Source organism: Lepus europaeus, chromosome 15 (genome assembly GCF_033115175.1).
Source record: "Lepus europaeus isolate LE1 chromosome 15, mLepTim1.pri, whole genome shotgun sequence".
Taxonomy (NCBI): Eukaryota; Metazoa; Chordata; class Mammalia; order Lagomorpha; family Leporidae; genus Lepus; species Lepus europaeus.
The window spans coordinates 784,881-801,969 of record NC_084841.1 but is presented as its reverse complement, the minus strand read 5'-3'; the positions used below and the strand labels follow the sequence as shown (position 1 = coordinate 801,969).

General features: G+C 64.1%; 1 protein-coding gene across 1 annotated transcript in view; it reads left to right on the top strand.

Annotated features, from left to right (window-relative positions):
- The window catches only part of SLC6A3 (solute carrier family 6 member 3), a 30,047-nt gene extending 17,432 nt beyond the window's left edge, over positions 1-12,615 (top strand). Inside the window, exons 10-14 of the mRNA XM_062211913.1 lie at positions 225-324; positions 1,854-1,954; positions 5,501-5,668; positions 7,366-7,437; positions 12,592-12,615. Of these exons, the coding sequence (XP_062067897.1) occupies positions 225-324; positions 1,854-1,954; positions 5,501-5,668; positions 7,366-7,437; positions 12,592-12,615 (465 nt within the window). The remainder of the gene's footprint in view (positions 1-224; positions 325-1,853; positions 1,955-5,500; positions 5,669-7,365; positions 7,438-12,591) is intronic.
- The last annotated feature ends 4,474 nt before the right edge of the window (positions 12,616-17,089 follow it).

The following is a 17,089-nucleotide window of genomic DNA, read 5'->3' as shown; positions in this document are numbered from 1 at the left end:
GGAGTGGGCGGGCACTCGTTCTCGGCCACTTCCCACTGCACCTGCAGCCCAGGGCGGGAAGGGAGAGTGTTCTGGCTTCTGCCTGAGACAAGAGGCCTGGGTCTGGTGACCGTGGTTGGACGTGGAGCCTCCACAGCAACACCGGGGCCGGGTTTACCTGCGGGAGGAGGCTCTCGGTGGCCAGGCAGGCACAGCCTGAGCGCGGCTGCACTCCCGTCTTCCAGGGCGGCATCTACGTCTTCACGCTGCTGGACCACTTCGCGGCTGGCACGTCCATCCTCTTTGGGGTGCTCATCGAGGCCATCGGGGTGGCCTGGTTCTACGGTGAGTCCAGGCGGGCACCAGGCACTGTGCCATCCTTGACAGCCCAGTCCCGCCTCCCCCTGTCCTCTGCTTCCTTCATGGCAAAGCTGCCTTGAGGAGAGGTGGGTTTGAGCTTTGGGAAGTCTGCGATGCAGTTGCCATGGCGACGGTGCATCCCTGGCTCCGTGGAGACAGTGGGCTTACCGATGAGCAGAGGCCATGGGCATGTGCCAAGTGCAGGCTCTCGCCCCCAGCGGGGCCCTCGAAGCTGCTGAGACCATTAGCTTCCCCCAGGCAGGGAAAGCGGCCAGGTCGTCCCCCCGGGCACACGGCCAGATAACGCTGCCGGCTTAGGCACACGAGGCGATGGTTGTGTTCAGAAGGTGTCATGGGTGGGACTGGGCCCTCAGACACACCAGAGGCTGACTCATGAATCAGCTGTGGGTCCTGGAAGGTGACAGGTGGCCCACAGCTGACGTACTGCTCCTGAGGGTGTGGACCGCTGTGTCCAGGGATGTCCAACTGGAGTCTAAACAGCAGCAGGATAGCCAAGGTCGGACCCCTCCCTGCCTCCTGGCCAGGCCGGGTCAAGCCCCTACTTTCTCTTCTGTGAAATGGAGCCACAGGGCCAGCTCAGCTCACCTGGCCAGGTTTCTTTAAGGAAATTAGTGGCACGGATTGGGAAAAGCATTTGTCTGCACAGTGCCAGTTTGGGGAGCACCTGGCTCACCTGCAGCCGAGGGGTCACATTCTCTGCCCCCGAACCCAGAAATCAGCCCTTGGGAGAGCCCCCTGGCACTGAGGCTGAGGCTGGCGGCGGCTCCCAGCCCGAGGGCACTGCCCTGCTAAGAGGGGGAGGGGAGGCTCCGGGACCCTCGCGTTGTCACTTTACATGGCAGGGGCTCACTGGGAAGCGGCGACGGTGACGCCAACACCCCCCACAGCCAGCCGTGCTCATGGGAGGCCACGTCCCCGGGGCCTCAGGGGACAGCCCCACCCCCGCTGCCTTTGGCCCCCACCCCATTCCCTTTCCCCTTGCCCCAAGTGCCCCTCTGTAGGCCCAGGTCCTGATGAGGGGTCCTGGGGGCTCCCGGTAGCGCACTGGGAGCTGATCGCCTCACTGTGCTGTGCCCGTCAGGCACCAGGCCAGGCTGGGCTGGGGCAGGTGATGGCCATGAAGGGGACGGCGGGCGGGGAGGTCACCTCTATGTGAGGCACGGTTTGCCCCCCGTGTTTGAAAAGTGACCCCAGACTGCCAATGGTCACAGAGAGGAGATGGGGACCCGCGCTGGGAGGTGTCCAGGGCAGGGCCCTGGGCGAGGTGGGCGGGACACGGTGGGCGGGCAGCGCTGGAGGCCACCTTGGCTCCCACTTGCTGCCTCTTCAGGCCTGAGCTAGCACACAGGCCCCTGAGTGGTGGGGGAGGGGCCTGGCCACCTCTGCGGGGGGCTGGGTGTGCTGGGGCCCCTGGGGCGGGACCCGGCACACTTCCGGCCTCAGAGGAACGTGCCAGGCCTGACGGGGCCTGTGGCCACTGCTTCCGCCCGCAGGCGTGGGACAGTTCAGCGATGACATCAAGCAGATGACCGGGCAGCGCCCCAGCCTGTACTGGCGGCTGTGCTGGAAGCTGGTCAGCCCCTGCTTCCTCCTGGTAAGGGACAGTGGGGCTGCGTGCCCCCCCCCCGTGCCCTGCCCCCACCGTGCAGCCGCAGCTGGGAGTGGGACGGGCCCCTGGACACCCCCAGGGCAGGCGGGCTGCACTGCGCCGGTGGTCTCTGGCTTGGCCTTGACGTGGGCAGGGTCAGGAGAGCTGATTCGGCTCCCAGGGGTCTTCCACCTCCCCTTCTAGACCCCCGAGAACCTCGCGGGTGACCCCAGCTGGCCTTGGAGCCCTGTGAGTCCTGCCCTGGGGCTGCAGCGGTGTGTTAGGGCAGAGGCTGAGCCAGATGCCCGCCTGGGGGCACAGAGGGGTCAGAGGACACTGAGCCCCCAGGAGCAGGAGTGACCCGGCCTCCAGGCCGCTTCAGACTCGGGTCCTGCGCCGCAGCTGCGCGTGGCCTGGTTCTGTTGGAACGTGGCTGCACCGACCGTGGGTTGGCCAAGGCTGCTTCCTCGCCGTGTGGCAGATAGGGAGACGGCACCAAAGCTGTGGCTGCAGCCTGGCAGCCACTGTCCCCACAAGGGCCATGCACCCCTGCGTCCAGAGGTCACGAGGGCAGGTGTGCCGGGCGTGGGCAGGGGGCCGGTGTGTGTGTAGACCCCTCGTCATCCACACCCGGCGGGCACAGGTGGAGAGGTCGCCTGGGTCTGGGAAGCAGGGAGAGGCAGTGGCCCCTCAGCCTGTGTCCAGGTCAGGGGTGTGGCCGCGTGGATGAAGGAGCCTGGGCCCTCAGGGCAGCCCCCAAAGGGGCCTCACGACACCAGGCCCTGGGCGTCAGCTGCCCCGTGCGCCCTGGTCCCAGGCCACCCCGGCCGCCCATCCCTCGCCCCAGTCTGAATCTGAAGCTGCTTCCCCCACCAGCGGCCCCTCCCCCTGCTCTCCGGAGGCGCAGGTTTCCGTGGGTAATGAGCCAAACGCTGGGCACGTCACAGGGAACCGTGCCCGTGGACAGGAACTACCCCGCGCTGAGCGCACTCCCCCCGCCACCGTGCTGGGCGCGATGGCTGCGCCGCTGGGCTCCATCTCACACTTGACCTGGAGCCCGTCTCCCAGGGAGCTGGCCTGGAGCAGGAAGCCCGTCCCACGCCACCTCGCTCTCCGCGGCGCAGAGCGGCGCTGCCCTCGGCCGTGGACGCCCGCGGCGTGTTCTCCTGACTTCAGTGCTTACGAGTCCGTTCACTCCAGACCCCACTGACGGAGAGCGGGCGCTGGCAGACGCTCCTACGTGGTTTCTAGCTAGCAGCGGAGAGCACAGGGAAACACCCCCCGTGTCACGTGTCACGTGTCACGTGTCCAGAACTGACACACCAGGGAAGCCTGGCTTTGAGACCGCACCCAGGCAGCTGTGTCCAGGGGCCTCCTGCCACTTGCTTGGTCCGGGAGCCTCCCAGCCCCCTCTCCTCCTGGGCCCCATGCCCAGAGTTCACACAACGTGCATAGCAGGAGCTGTTGCGTGAGACACGCGAAGACTTGTGTGTCCGAGGACGCCTTCTCAGACGGGCACAGGAATGCTGTGTGTGACCGTCTGCTTTTCCAGCATGAACCACACCCGTGCGGCTTAACCATCCCCCTGGGAGGCACCCGGTCAGCCAGCCACAAACACGTGTACGTGTGCAGTATACCTGCAGGTACACGGTAGGCGTGCAGGGACACAGGACGCATGTGGGAATGCAGCATACACAAGGTGCACAATGCATGTTGAGAAATACGGGACGAGTTTGTTGAATGAATGAATGAATGGATGGATGAACTGTAAGAAGAGAACTCTCCAGAGACTGGGAAACTGTCCCCCCCCCCCACCGTGTGCAGTTCACGTGTGAGAGGAGGATCTGAGGAGTCACCGTGTGAGAGGGGTCCGGGGGGTGTGAGGGCCCCCGGGGGGTGAGGTCTGGGGTGTGCGAGGGTGGCCATTGGGTGAGGTCCGGGGTGTTTTTGGGTGGCCATGGGGTGAGGTCTGGGGTGTGTGAGGGTGGCCATGGGCTGAGGTCCGGGATGTGCGAGGGTGGCGTGGGCTGAGGTCTGGGGTGTGCGAGGGTGGCGTGGGGTGAGGTCTGGGGTGTGCGAGGGTGGCGTGGGGTGAGGTCTGGGGTGTGTGAGGGCGGCCATGGGGTGAGGTCTGGGGTGTGCGAGGGTGGCGTGGGGTGAGGCCCGGGGTGTGCGAGGGCGGCCGTGGGCTAAGGTCCGGGATGTGCGAGGGTGGCGTGGGGTGAAGTCTGGGGTGTGCGAGGGTGGCGTGGGGTGAGGTCTGGGGTGTGTGAGGGCGGCCATGGGGTGAGGCCCGGGGTGTGCGAGGGCGGCCGTGGGCTAAGGTCCGGGATGTGCAAGGGTGGCGTGGGGTGAGGTCTGGGGTGTGCAAGGGTGGCCGTGGGCTGAGGTCTGGGGTGTGCGAGGGTGGCGTTGGGTGAGGTCTGGGGTGTGTGAGGGTGGCGTGGGGTGAGGTCTGGGGTGTGCGAGGGTGGCCGTAGGCTGAGGTCCGGGGTGTGCGAGGGCGGCTGTGGGCTGTGGTCTGGGGTGTGTGAGGGTGGCGTGGGGTGAGGTCTGGGGTGTGCAAGGGTGGCCGTGGGCTGAGGTCTGGGGTGTGCGAGGGCGGCCGTGGGGTGAGGTCTGGGGTGTGCGAGGGTGGTGTGGGGTGAGGTCTGGGGTGTGTGAGGGTGGCGTGGGGTGAGGTCTGGGGTGTGCGAGGGTGGCCGTAGGCTGAGGTCCGGGGTGTGCGAGGGCGGCCGTGGGCTGAGGTCTGGGGTGTGTGAGGGTGGCGTGGGGTGAGGTCTGGGGTGTGCGAGGGTGGCCGTGGGGTGAGGTCTGGGGTGTGCGAGGGCGGCTGTGGGCTGAGGTCCGGGATGTGCGAGGGCGGCCGTGGGGTGAGGTCTGGGGTGTGCGAGGGCGGCCATGGGCAGGTGTGTGAAGGGTCACTGTGAGAGACCGGTCAGAGTCAGGCCCCTGAGTTTCACCTTGTCCAGGAATGGGGACCGTCAGACCACGCCAGTGCGCACAGGGTGGCTCCGGAGTGTGGTCCATGGGAGCTGAGTGCTGCCAGCTCCGGTTTGTTTTGTTTTTGAAAAAAGAGCAGAGCAGGGGCCAGCGCTGTGGCGTAGCAGGTAAAACCCCGGCCTGCAGTGCCGGCATCCCATATGGGCACCGGTTCAGGACCCGGCTGCTCCACTTCTGATCCAGCTCTCTGCTGTGGCCTGGGAAAGCAGTGGAGGATGGCCCAGGTCCTTGGACCCCTCCACCCACATGGGAGACCTGGAGGAAGCTCCTGGCTCCTGGCTTCAGATCGGCGCAGCTTTGGCCATTGCAGCCATTTGGGGAGTGAACCAGCAGATGGAAGACCTCCCCTCTCTCTCTCTCTCTCTCTCTCTATATATATATATATATATATATATATATATGGACTATGGACTGTGGTCAGGCAGCAAGGCAGCAGGTCCCTGCCCCAGCCGCCCATCACTGATGCGCTCCGCCATGAATCGCTCGTGGTCTCCCACTTTGTCCCCGCACCTCACTTGCCATTGACTTCCCTGTGTCTGTTGGTTTCAGTTTGTGGTTGTGGTCAGCATCGTGACCTTCAGGCCGCCCCGCTACGGAGCCTACATCTTCCCTGACTGGGCCAACGTGCTGGGCTGGGCCATTGCCATGTCCTCCATGGCGATGGTGCCCATCTACGCGGCCTACAAGTTCTGCAGCCTGCCTGGATCCTTCCGAGAGGTGGGTATGGGCCCAGGGCCCCCTCATCCTGATGGGGAAAGGCTTGGGGGGGGGTCCACAGCCCAGTTCTGCTCCTGCCTGGCTCATCTGTGACCACAGGGGGTGGTGACCACCACAAAGACAAGGAGGGTGGTGACCGTGGCGTGTGCTAGAGAAAGAGGTGTGTGTCTGCGGGCCTGGGTGTATGTGAGCATGTTCATGTGTGTCCGTGGGCCTCTGTGTCTGTGTGTGCCCAGGCATGTCCTTGTGCATCCACAGCCCTGGTGTGTCTGTGTGCACTCATGTGTGTGTGAGCATGTTCATGTGTGTCCGTGGGCCTGTGTGTGTGTGCACTCATGTGTGTGTGAGCATGTTCATGTGTGTCCGTGGGCCTCTGTGTGTGTGTGCCCAGGCATGTCCTTGTGCATCCACAGCCCTGGTGTGTCTGTGTGCCCCCTGGAGCGTCTGGGCACGCCACAGGCCTGTGCGTGTCTGTGCGTGTCCGTGGGCCTGTGTGTCTCTGTGTCTCAGTCTGTCCACCTGCCGTAACAATACACCTGGTCTGTGTGGCGACCACCAGCAGCATCCGTTGCTCAGGGTTCTGGATAGATAAGGCCAAGGCACCCACGGAGCCTGTGTCTGATGAGGGCTGGGTCCCAGACAGCGCCTTGTCCCTGCGTCCTCACACAGAGGAAGGGACGAGGGGCTTCCTGGGGTCCCTGGGACGAGGCCCTTGACCCCTCAAGAGGGCCCTGCCCTAATGACCTGATCGCCTACGCTCATGGAGATACAAACATGTGGGGCGCTGCTGCAGCCTGTGTCTGTGCACGTGTGTCTGCGTGTGATTTGTGTGCCTATGCGTGTGTCACAGTGTCTGCGCCCAGGTGTCTCTGTATGTGCACCTGTGGGTGCCGCGTGCACCACAGATGTGGTGAGGATGGAAAGAGAAGTGTCCAGGCATGGGGGGTGAGGGGGCCAGCCCCCAGGGGATTCCAGCCCCTTGGCCGGGCAGGGGTCCTCCTCTCTGCCTGGGTTCTGAGGGGGAGGCAGGTGAGTGGGCCAGGGCTCCTGCTTAAGCTCCTGCGGTGACTCCTGGGAGGGGTGAGGCCCAGTCCTGCCCAGGAGGGGCATCCGTGCCCAAGGCTTGCTGGGCCTTCTCAGAGTCTCTGTCCCTGGGTCTTGGGTACTGTGGTGTGCCCCCAAGGTTGGCACCCAGACAGGGGTGGCAGTGTGGCCAGGCCAGGCCTGGGGCAGGCCGTGCACAGCATGAGGGAGGGACACAGAGCCCTGGGCGCCCGCCCTGCAGTGGGCCTGGCAGAAGTCTTCAGGCCTCCTGCAAAGCAGCAGGTTCCCTACCCTCGCCGGCGGCCCTGGTCTGACCACAAAGGCTCAGTGTGACAGTGGACCGGGCAGCACCCAGGCCCAGGAGGGGTGAGTCAGAGACCGCAGGCTCCCCCCAGAGGTCACCTGCCCCAGGGGACTTGCGACGTCCAGCTCTGCGAGCCCTGCGGGAAGCCGAACGGCTGCTCTCCCGGGAGCCCTGGCCTCTGCCCACCGGGCTGTCCAGGGGTCACCTGGATGCAGAACCCCTCCAGCCAGCATCGTGCTCCTTGTGGGGGGTTGGGCCCCTGTGGCCTTGCCCTAGAGTTTCGGAGTCTAAGGGGCAGCAGCTTCCAAGCCACCACGCGTCAGCGGGTAGTGGTCTCGTTCCCTTGTAGAAACTGGCCCACGCCATCGCGCCCGAGAAGGACCGTGCGCTCGTGGACAGAGGGGAGGTGCGCCAGTTCACGGTGAGTCTGCTGCCCCGCGGGGCCCTCAGGCCAAGGCTGAGGGTGGTGCCAAGAGCCGTGTCCTACAGAAGCCACAGGTTGAACACAAAACAGCGCTTGTTGTACACACGTGCCCTGCAGGCACCAGGGGCTGCCACGTACCAGGTATGGCCAGAGATCTCTCTGAGGCCGTGCTCTGGGGACAGGGCAGCCAGTGGGATGTCAGGGGAGGCGAGCGGAGCAGACCTAGGGGTGACATGTGCCGGCGTGCCTGCATGGGGTGTGTGGGGGTGTGGGTGTGTGGGTGTGGGTGTAGGTGTGTGGATGTGTGTGTGTAGGTGTGTGTGTATGGTGTGTGTGTGTGGATGTGTGGGTGTGTGTGTGTGGGTATGTGGGTGTGTGTGGCTGTGTGTGGGGTGTGTGTGTGTATGTGGGTGTATGTGTGTAGGTATGTGGGTGTGGGGGGTGTGAGTGTGTGGATGTGTGTGTAGGTGTGTGTGGGTGTGGGGTGTGTATGTATGTGTGGATGTGTGTAGGTGTGTGTGTGGGGTGTGTGTGTGTGGATGTGTGGATGTGTATGTAGGTATGTGCGTGTGTGGGGGTGTGTGGGGTGTGTGTGTTTGTATGTGTGTGGGGGTGTGTGTGGGTGTGTGTGGATGTGGGTGTGTGTGTAGGTGTGTGTATGTGTGTGGGGGTGTGTGGATGTGGGTGTGTAGGTATGTGGGTGTGGGGTGTGTGTGGGTGTGGGTGGGTGTGGGTGTGGGTGTGGATGTGTGTGTAGGTGTGGGGGGTGGGTGTGGGTGGGTGTGTGGGTGTGTGTGTGTGGATGTGGGTGTGGGTGTGTGTGTAGGTATGTGTGTGTGGTGTGTATGTGTGTGGGTGTGTTTGTGTGTATGTGGGTGTGTGTAGGTATGTGGGTGTGGGGTGTGTGTGTGTGTTTGTATGTGTGTGTAGGTGTGTGTGGGGGGTGGGTGTGTGTGTAGGTGTGTGTGTGGATGTGTGTGTAGGTGTGTGAGGGGTGTGTGTGTATGTGTGGGGGTGTGGGTGGGTGTGGGTGGGTGTGGATGTGTGGGTGTGGGTGTGGATGTGTGTGTGTGGGTGGGTGTGGGTGTGTGTGGGTGGGTGTGGGTGTGTGTATATGTGTGGGTGTGTGTGGATGTGGGTGTGGGTGTGTGTATAGGTATGTGTGTATGTGGTGTGTATGTGTGTGGGTGTGTTTGTATGTGTGTGTGTGAGGTGTGGGTGCACACACACACTAAGCCCTGGTCTGTTGCAGCCCAGGCACAGTGGGTGTGGCACAGCGGTTGTGGGCGTGGTAGTGTGGGATCAGCGAGGGGCCTGCCTGCTTCATGGGGACAATCAGGAGAAGCTGCCTGATACTTCGAGGGCCTGGGGCAACTGGGGGTGGGGCAGGAGGCCAAGGCTGGGGATAGGGGGGCAATGGAGGGTCTGGAACCAGAGCAGACAGGGGCTAGCAGGGAGACTGGGGTCCCAGAGAGGGCTCCAGGTGAGAGGGCGGCCACGTGTGAGAGAGGAGCGTGTGTGAGAGGGCGGCCACGTGTGAGAGAGGAGCGTGTGTGAGAGGGCGGCCACGTGTGAGAGAGGAGCGTGTGTGAGAGGGCGGCCACGTGGGAGAGAGGAGCGTGTGTGAGAGGGCGGCCACGTGGGAGAGAGGAGCGTGTGTGAGAGGGCGGCCACGTGGGAGAGAGGAGCGTGTGTGAGAGGGCGGCCACGTGTGAGAGAGGAGCGTGTGTGAGAGGGCGGCCACATGTGAGAGAGGAGCGTGTGTGAGAGGGCGGCCACGTGGGAGAGAGGAGCGTGTGTGAGAGGGCGGCCACGTGTGAGAGAGGAGCATGTGTGAGAGGGTGGCCACGTGTGAGAGAGGAGCGTGTGTGAGAGGGCCACGTGGGAGAGAAGAGCGTGTGTGAGAGGGCGGCCACGTGGGAGAGAGGAGCGTGTGTGAGAGGGTGGCCACATGTGAGAGAGGAGCGTGTGTGAGAGGGCCACGTGTGAGAGAGGAGCGTGTGTGAGAGGGGCCACGTGTGAGAGAGGAGCGTGTGTGAGAGGGCGGCCACATGTGAGAGAGGAGCGTGTGTGAGAGGGGCCACGTGTGAGAGAGGAGCATGTGTGAGAGGGCGGCCACATGTGAGAGAGGAGCGTGTGTGAGAGGGCCACGTGGGAGAGAGGAGCGTGTGTGAGAGGGCCACGTGGGAGAGAGGAGCGTGTGTGAGAGGGCGGCCACGTGGGAGAGAGGAGCGTGTGTGAGAGGGCGGCCACGTGGGAGAGAGGAGCGTGTGTGAGAGGGCCACGTGGGAGAGAGGAGCGTGTGTGAGAGGGCAGCCACGTGGGAGAGAGGAGCGTGTGTGAGAGGGCCACGTGTGAGAGAGGAGCGTGTGTGAGAGGGCGGCCACGTGTGAGAGAGGAGCATGTGTGAGAGGGCCACGTGTGAGAGAAGAGCGTGTGTGAGAGGGCCACGTGTGAGTGAGGAGCGTGTGTGAGAGGGCCACGTGGGAGAGAGGAGTGTGTGTGAGAGGGCCACGTGTGAGAGAGGAGCGTGTGTGAGAGGGCGGCCACGTGGGAGAGAGGAGTGTGTGTGAGAGGGCGGCCACGTGTGAGAGAGGAGCGTGTGTGAGAGGGCGGCCACGTGGGAGAGAGGAGCATGTGTGAGAGGGCGGCTCTGTGAGGCCTCCAGCAATTTCGCCCTCTCACATGCCTTTGGAACCATCACATACGTGTGCACACGCGTGTTGATCATGTACGTGGAACAGGTGCACTGTGACGTGTTAGAACCCCACGGCCTTAGAGGGAGGTCTGTCTGCCCCTCTTCAAAGGGAGGCCCTGAGGTCGTAAGGCCGCACAGCCTGCCGGTGGTCACGGCAGCCTCGCGCTGGGTGGCCGAATCGTCCCTGGGACTCACGGTGTCTCACGGTCACGATTTCAGGCGGGGGTGGGGAGGCGCATGGGACCAAGAACTTCCTTCCAGAGCCCAGCTCAGGGCAGAGGGGAGAGCAGCCGGGTGGGTCTGCCCTCCTGCAGCCACGGCCCATGCCTGGCGTCCTCCTCTGCACGGCGCGGACCACGGAAGCAGCCCGAGTGGGGCTGGTGAGCTCATGGATGTTGGGTGCAAGGTGGACCTGCGTGTGGTGCTGGGGGCCGGAGGCACGGGGGAGGCGGGGGAGGGGCTCTGTGCCTGGGGAGGCCTGAGGAGCTGGCACGGCTTTCCCTCGTCTTCCCCCCCATTCAGGCTGGGTGGGGTTGGGGTTGGGGTTGGGGTTGGGGTTGGGGTTAGGTTGGGGTTAGGGTTATGTTAGGGTTAGCGTTAGGGTTGGGGTGGAGGGTATGAGTTAGGGTTAGGGTTGGGTTAGGGTTAGGGTTAGGGTTAAAGCCAGGGTTGGGGTTAGGGCCCGGGTTAGGGTTAGGGTTACGTTAGGGGTTAGGTTAGGGTTGGTGTGGAGGTTATGAGTTAGGGTTAGGATTGGGTTAGGGTTAGGGTTGGGGTCAGGGCCTGGGTTAAGGCCATTGTTGGGGTTAGGGCCTGGGTTAAGGTTGGGTTAGGGTTGGGGTTAGGGCCCGGGTTAGGGTTAGGGTTACGTTAGGGGTTAGGTTAGGGTTGGGGTGGAGGTTATGAGTTGGGTTAGGGTTAGGGTTAGGGTTAGGGTTAGGGCCTGGATTAAGGCCAGGGTTAGGGCTGCCTGCTCAGTGACTGGAGTTTGGTTTTAATTCTGTTGTTGGTGTGGAGTCCTGCATTGCTGGGTGTTGAGGGTCTGTGTTTCTTTAGCTCTTCCTGACTGCTCTTGGTGGTTTGTAGAAACAGTTTGATGTTTGGGGTCTGCAGAGTAGCTATCGGACGACAAGGGAGGCCTCTGTGAGACCCGCCCACTGCTCTGCGCGGTTCAGGGCTGAGCTGGCTCCTGGCCCCGGGAGCTCCAGGGGAGGTCCTGCCTGCTCTCCCACCTCCCCTCGTTTGCTGGGAAGTGCAGTGCCCTGGAGCCACCTGCGTGTGGCCCCCTGGTCCCCCACTCAGGGAGCCTGCGTCTGCCCGGCGGCTCTGCCTGCCTGCTCTCTCCCAGGGAATCCTGGGTCTTAGCATCTTGGAAACCATTGGAGCCTGGACCTGTTGGTCCTGGGGTTGTTCGGATGTCAGGGAAACTTTAGCCCATGTCCTCCCTGGACCAGAACTGCTCTGGTTTTTTCCCAGGCCACCGTGTGGCGCCCTGGTGTGCACACACACACCACGCCCCCCTTGCCCATCCTCCGTGTCCCTTCTCTATTGGCTCACTTGGTCTCTGGCATTGGGCGTGCTCTGCCTGCCTCCTGGTTATGCGCCTGCACCTCTGCCTCTCCCGTCCAGGCCTATCACAGGAGGCCGCCCTGCGTCCGACCATGGGGCCTGGCTGCTCCCCGGGGATCTAAGCCGAAGTCCTGGTCTCTGCCAATGCCCTGCATGGGCTGCTTGCTTTGCCTGAGCTTCTGGTGACCTCCATCTGTGGGAATCTGGGGACCCAGGGAGGGGGACCCGGGGTTGGGGCTCAGAGCTGGGGGGTTGTCCCTGGACCCGCAGTGGCAGGGCCTGGCCAGGCCTCACGTTACGCAGACAGCTCCTGAGCTGGCTGGCATCACCTGTGGCTGCCCTGGGCCTGCAGCAGGCCGTGTCCCGACCAGGGCTAGAGGGTCCCCGGCCACCTCGTCCTATCTCTGCCGCACCAGCAGCAAGCCTGCATCTCTGGTTCCGGGGATGTTTGAGATCACGGTTCTCGCCGCTTCATGTGAGCTTGTGCTCCGACACGGCTGCACCGGCGCTGTGTGAAGGGGCCGGGACGCTGCTGGCCGGCTGCTCTGCCCTGTGAGACCAGCAGACAAGACGGGGCTGCTGGCCGCGGCCCTTCGCTCCCATGGGACTGGGGCTCCAGGGCGGTGAGAGGTGCAGAGTGCAGGGGCCTTGCTAGGTCGCAAACAGTGAGCAAGGGACACTGGAACCAGCCCCAAGGGCCCACTGTGGCCGCCACTGCCCAGCCCCAGCCACACTATCATGCCTTTATCAAGTGGCAGTTTCTCCAGGGGGCGGCACTGGTCCAGCGCCCTCGGGAGCTCCTGGTGGGCAAGGGGCGACTCTCAGGGGCGGAGGACGCGACCCAGACTCCCCGGCACCTGAGCCTGGCCCCACTGTCTTTGCAGCTGCGTCACTGGCTCGTGGTGTAGAGGCCGCGGGCATGGAGGCTGAAGACCGCAGGAGGGCGACCCCTGCACAAGGAGGGAAGGAGGGAACCCCAGGTTTGCAGAGAGAGGAGGGCCACTCGCTCCGTCACCTCGGCCGAGAAGACGGCGAGGCACCAGGCTCCCGCCTTCTGTGTCCACCCTGTCTGTGCCGCGGAGGATCGCCCACCCGTGTGCCGTGACCCCAGCTCAGGTCTGCACAGAGGCCGGCCGGCCCTGTCCCCGGCCCCCCACCCCACCCCTGGTCCTGTGTGTGTGACGCTGCTCCCCTCCCTCCCGCGGCCGCCATAACTGTAGATAATGCCGGCGAGAAGCTGCATGCTCACGGCAGCTCCCTGGCCATTTCTTCTGCTCGTGTTTAAATAACCAAGACTCCTGCTTTGTCTGGTTGTGTGACGGTGAAAGGGAAGAAATTGCATCCCGTGAGGTCCCTCCCAGGTGCCCGCTCCGTGGCCACAGGGCACAGGCGCGACCCCGGGACGTGGTCTGCTCCTTTCTTTGTAGCCGAGAGAAATAAAACTCCATGCAGGGGAGGGGGCTGCCGCCACCCCGCCCACCATGGACCGCGGTCAGCACGAGCTGGCCTCTCCGTGGGCTCCCAGGCCACGGGAGGACATGTGAGCAGGGCTGGCCATCTGCAGGCACCCACGGGCCAAGGCCCAAGGCAGCTGTGTCCTGCTCGGCCCTGGGCAAGACCTCCCGGAGCGACCCCTCTGGAGTGTTAATTCTCTCGGGCACTGTCCCGGTAGTGACACTGTTTCCCCGGGAGCCAGGACTCGCACTCACGTTCCTGCTGGTCCGCTTGTGGATGGGCTCGTGTTGCTGACAATAATTAGCAATGCCAGCCGAAGCCTGGTGGTCAAGGACGGCACACGGACACCTGCTCCCGAGGGAGGCGTGGACACCCGGTCCTGAGTCCGCACCGCAAGTGTGGCGCCTGCTCTTCCACACGGGCGTGCCCGGCCCCGAGCAGTCGCGCTGTGTGCCGTCCCCTGCAGGCGCTCGTGGTGCCGGGGCCGGGGGCTGGGGGCCAGACGCTTGGTGGGAAGCGTCAGCCGGCTGCCCGTGGGAGGAACTCCCAAGGGGACCTGGGTTTGCCGTCTGCTTCCAGAGCGGCGTGTGGAGCCGGGTGCCGTCACGTCTGTTTTGTGTCTGCGTCTTCCGTGGGTCGCTATGAACAATAAAGAAGTTCGTGTGGGAGAACCGCTCAGCTGCGTTTTCCTGTGGCGCTGACCTGGGCGCAGGCCCCGCCCACCATGCACACCTCTTCCTGGGTGCTCTCAGTCCCTCTGCACATGGGGCCCCCAGCCGGGTGTGACCTGACCCCACCCCAGGTCCATATCCCCACCTCTTCCTGGGCGCTCTCAGTCCCTCTGCACATGGGGCCCCCAGCCGGGTGTGACCTGACCCCACCCCAGGTCCATATCCCCACCTCTTCCTGGGCGCTCTCAGTCCCTCTGCACATGGGGCCCCCAGCCGGGTGTGACCTGACCCCACCCCAGGTCCATATCCCCGCAGATTTCCACGGCACCTGCTCTACACTGCGCCTCTCGGGGAGGGGGCCCGGTCCACTCTCAGGGACTGGTCCTCTCATCAGTGTCCCCGCGGGGCCCACTGTCCAGCCCAAGACCCTCCTCCAGGCCGCTGGCCTCCGAGGGTTCCTTGTAGACACAGCTCAGGCCACGCCCAGAGGAGCCCTCTGTGGTTTCTCTTGGTTGAAGGAAACAGCCGTGCCCCTAACGTGGCCCAAGGTAGGACAGCAGTCACACCAGCGGGCACAGCCGGCACCCAGCCCTCGTGCTCCCACCCCAGTGATGACACCTGCCCCAGGTGTCACAGGAATTCCGGTCTTAGCCCACAGAGGGACGATGCCACAGAACTTCTTGACCCCAAACCTGCCGGGCCAGCAAGGGCCCTGCGGTGCTGAGGCCGCTGCCCAGCCCCCACACCACACTTGCTGCGAACAAACAAGAGGGCTTGAGAGCTTGAGAGGGTCCCCGCCGGCCGCACCCCAAGACCAAGGTAGCTGCTGCGCCCCCCACTCCCACTGGCCACGTGCCAGCTTGTGAGCGAGGCAGGCAGCCTGGAACACGAGGGGCACGCCAACACTGCGGCCCACCCAGGGGAGCAGGTCAGGGAGGCGGCTCAGGCCCGGGATGTGGGGAGAGTACATACAAGAGAAGATGGCGCGGAGCAGTGGGCACGGGCCAGGGTGCCAGCCTCATCCGCTGCCATGGAAACGCAGGGGCAGCCCTGGGCGAGGCCACCTCACACCCGCCACAGCTAAGCCGGAAGCCTGTGTCCCCCGGGAGTGAGCATGTGGAGCCGTGACTGACACGAGTCACAGGATGCGTGTGGAGTGCACGCATGACAGTGGTCCCACAAGATACACCCAGGGACACAGTGTGCTGGCAGTGTAGACGCTGCTCACAGGGATACAGGCGAGCTGGCAATGTAGACACTGTTGACAGGGACATGGGCGAGCCAGCGGTATAGACGCTCACAGGGACATGGGTGTGCTGGTGGTGTAGACTCAGGGGTGGATCCTTGGGTGGGTGGAGGCGTGGACGGACTCAGGTGGATCCTTGGGCGGGTGGAGGTGTGGACGGACTGGGGTGGATCCTTGGGCGGGTGGAGGTGTGGACGGACTCAGGGGTGGATCCTTGGGTGGATGGAGGTGTGGACGGACTCAGGGGTGGATCCTTGGGTGGATGGAGGTGTGGACGGACTCGGGTGGATCCTTGGGCGGGTGGAGGTGTGGACGGACTGGGGTGGATCCTTGGGCGGGTGGAGGTGTGGACGGACTGGGGTGGATCCTTGGGTGGATGGAGGTGTGGACGGACTGGGGTGGATCCTTGGGTGGATGGAGGTGTGGACAGACTCAGGGGTGGATTCTTGGGTGGATGGAGGTGTGGACGGACTCGGGTGGATCCTTGGGCGGGTGGAGGTGTGGACGGACTGGGGTGGATCCTTGGGTGGATGGAGGTGTGGACGGACTGGGGTGGATTCTTGGGCGGGTGGAGGTGTGGACGGACTGGGGTGGATCCTTGGGTGGATGGAGGTGTGGACGGACTCGGGTGGATCCTTGGGCGGGTGGAGGTGTGGACGGACTGGGGTGGATCCTTGGGTGGATGGAGGTGTGGACGGACTCAGGGGTGGATTCTTGGGCGGGTGGAGGTGTAGACGGACTCGGGTGGATCCTTGGGCGGGTGGAGGTGTGGACGGACTGGGGTGGATCCTTGGGCGGGTGGAGGTGTGGACGGACTCAGGGGTGGATTCTTGGGCGGGTGGAGGTGTAGACGGACTCGGGTGGATCCTTGGGCGGGTGGAGGTGTGGACGGACTGGGGTGGATCCTTGGGCGGGTGGAGGTGTGGACGGACTGGGGTGGATCCTTGGGCGGGTGGAGGTGTGGACGGACTGGGGTGGATCCTTGGGTGGATGGAGGCGTGGACGGACTCGGGTGGATTCTTGGGTGGGTGGAGGTGTGGACGGACTCGGGTGGATTCTTGGGTGGATGGAGGTGTGGACGGACTCGGGTGGATCCTTGGGTGGGTGGAGGTGTGGACGGATTGGTGCCCGGATGCAGTCCCACGTGCATGGGTTTAGTGGGTGGGTGGATGGACACAGGATAGATGCCTGTGTGCATGGATGCCAGTGTGGATGTGTGGATGAATGGGCAAGTAGGGGACGTGCAGATGGGTGGGGGGAGATCGGCCCTGAGTCAGCCGTTCTGGTCCAACCTCAGATCCCCTGTGGGGCCGGACATGGCGGTGCCATATTTGGCGCCTGCTCTCCGGGCAGAGGCTGGGTTCTTTAGCAAGTGAAGGCTTTGCTCTCTCTTCCTGCACTGTTTGTGGGGGGGGGGGGGGGGCCCACCGCCCGCCCGCCCTGCACCTCACCTCCATCTCCTGCTCTTTGCCAAGTGACCTTTAGACACAGAGCCCAAGCGGAAGAGCCAGGGAACGCCACGTGGCTCCCCCGCGAGAGGAGCGTTTTAATAAAGGTTCCGCCGCAGTGAAATCCGAGTTGTAAAGGGTAAGCGGATCCCTCTGTGTTTGGCTATTTTTTGCTTTTACTCCACAATCCTCTAATCTCCATAGATTCATCCGTCCAGCCCAAAGGTCACGGCCTTTACAACAGGAGAGAAGGGGGCCTTTTCTGGAATGGCTGATGGCAAGCCCTGTGCTTCTGGAACCCCAAACTTGATCAGACCCACCTGCCATCCTCCTGCTGAGACACGGCCGGGGGCACTGCCGCCAGGACCGGGAGGAACCTGACCCCTCCCACCTGCACCGTCACTCAGGGGCCAGGGAAAGAGAAGCAAAGCTCAGAGCCTCACCCTGGCCCCCGCCCCACCCCAGCAGCCCCCCCAACCCCAGCAGCCAGGACTGGGCCAGGCCTGACCGGCAGCTTCCGGCTGCACAGGGCAGCCACGGGTGAGAGCCACGGCGGAAGTCC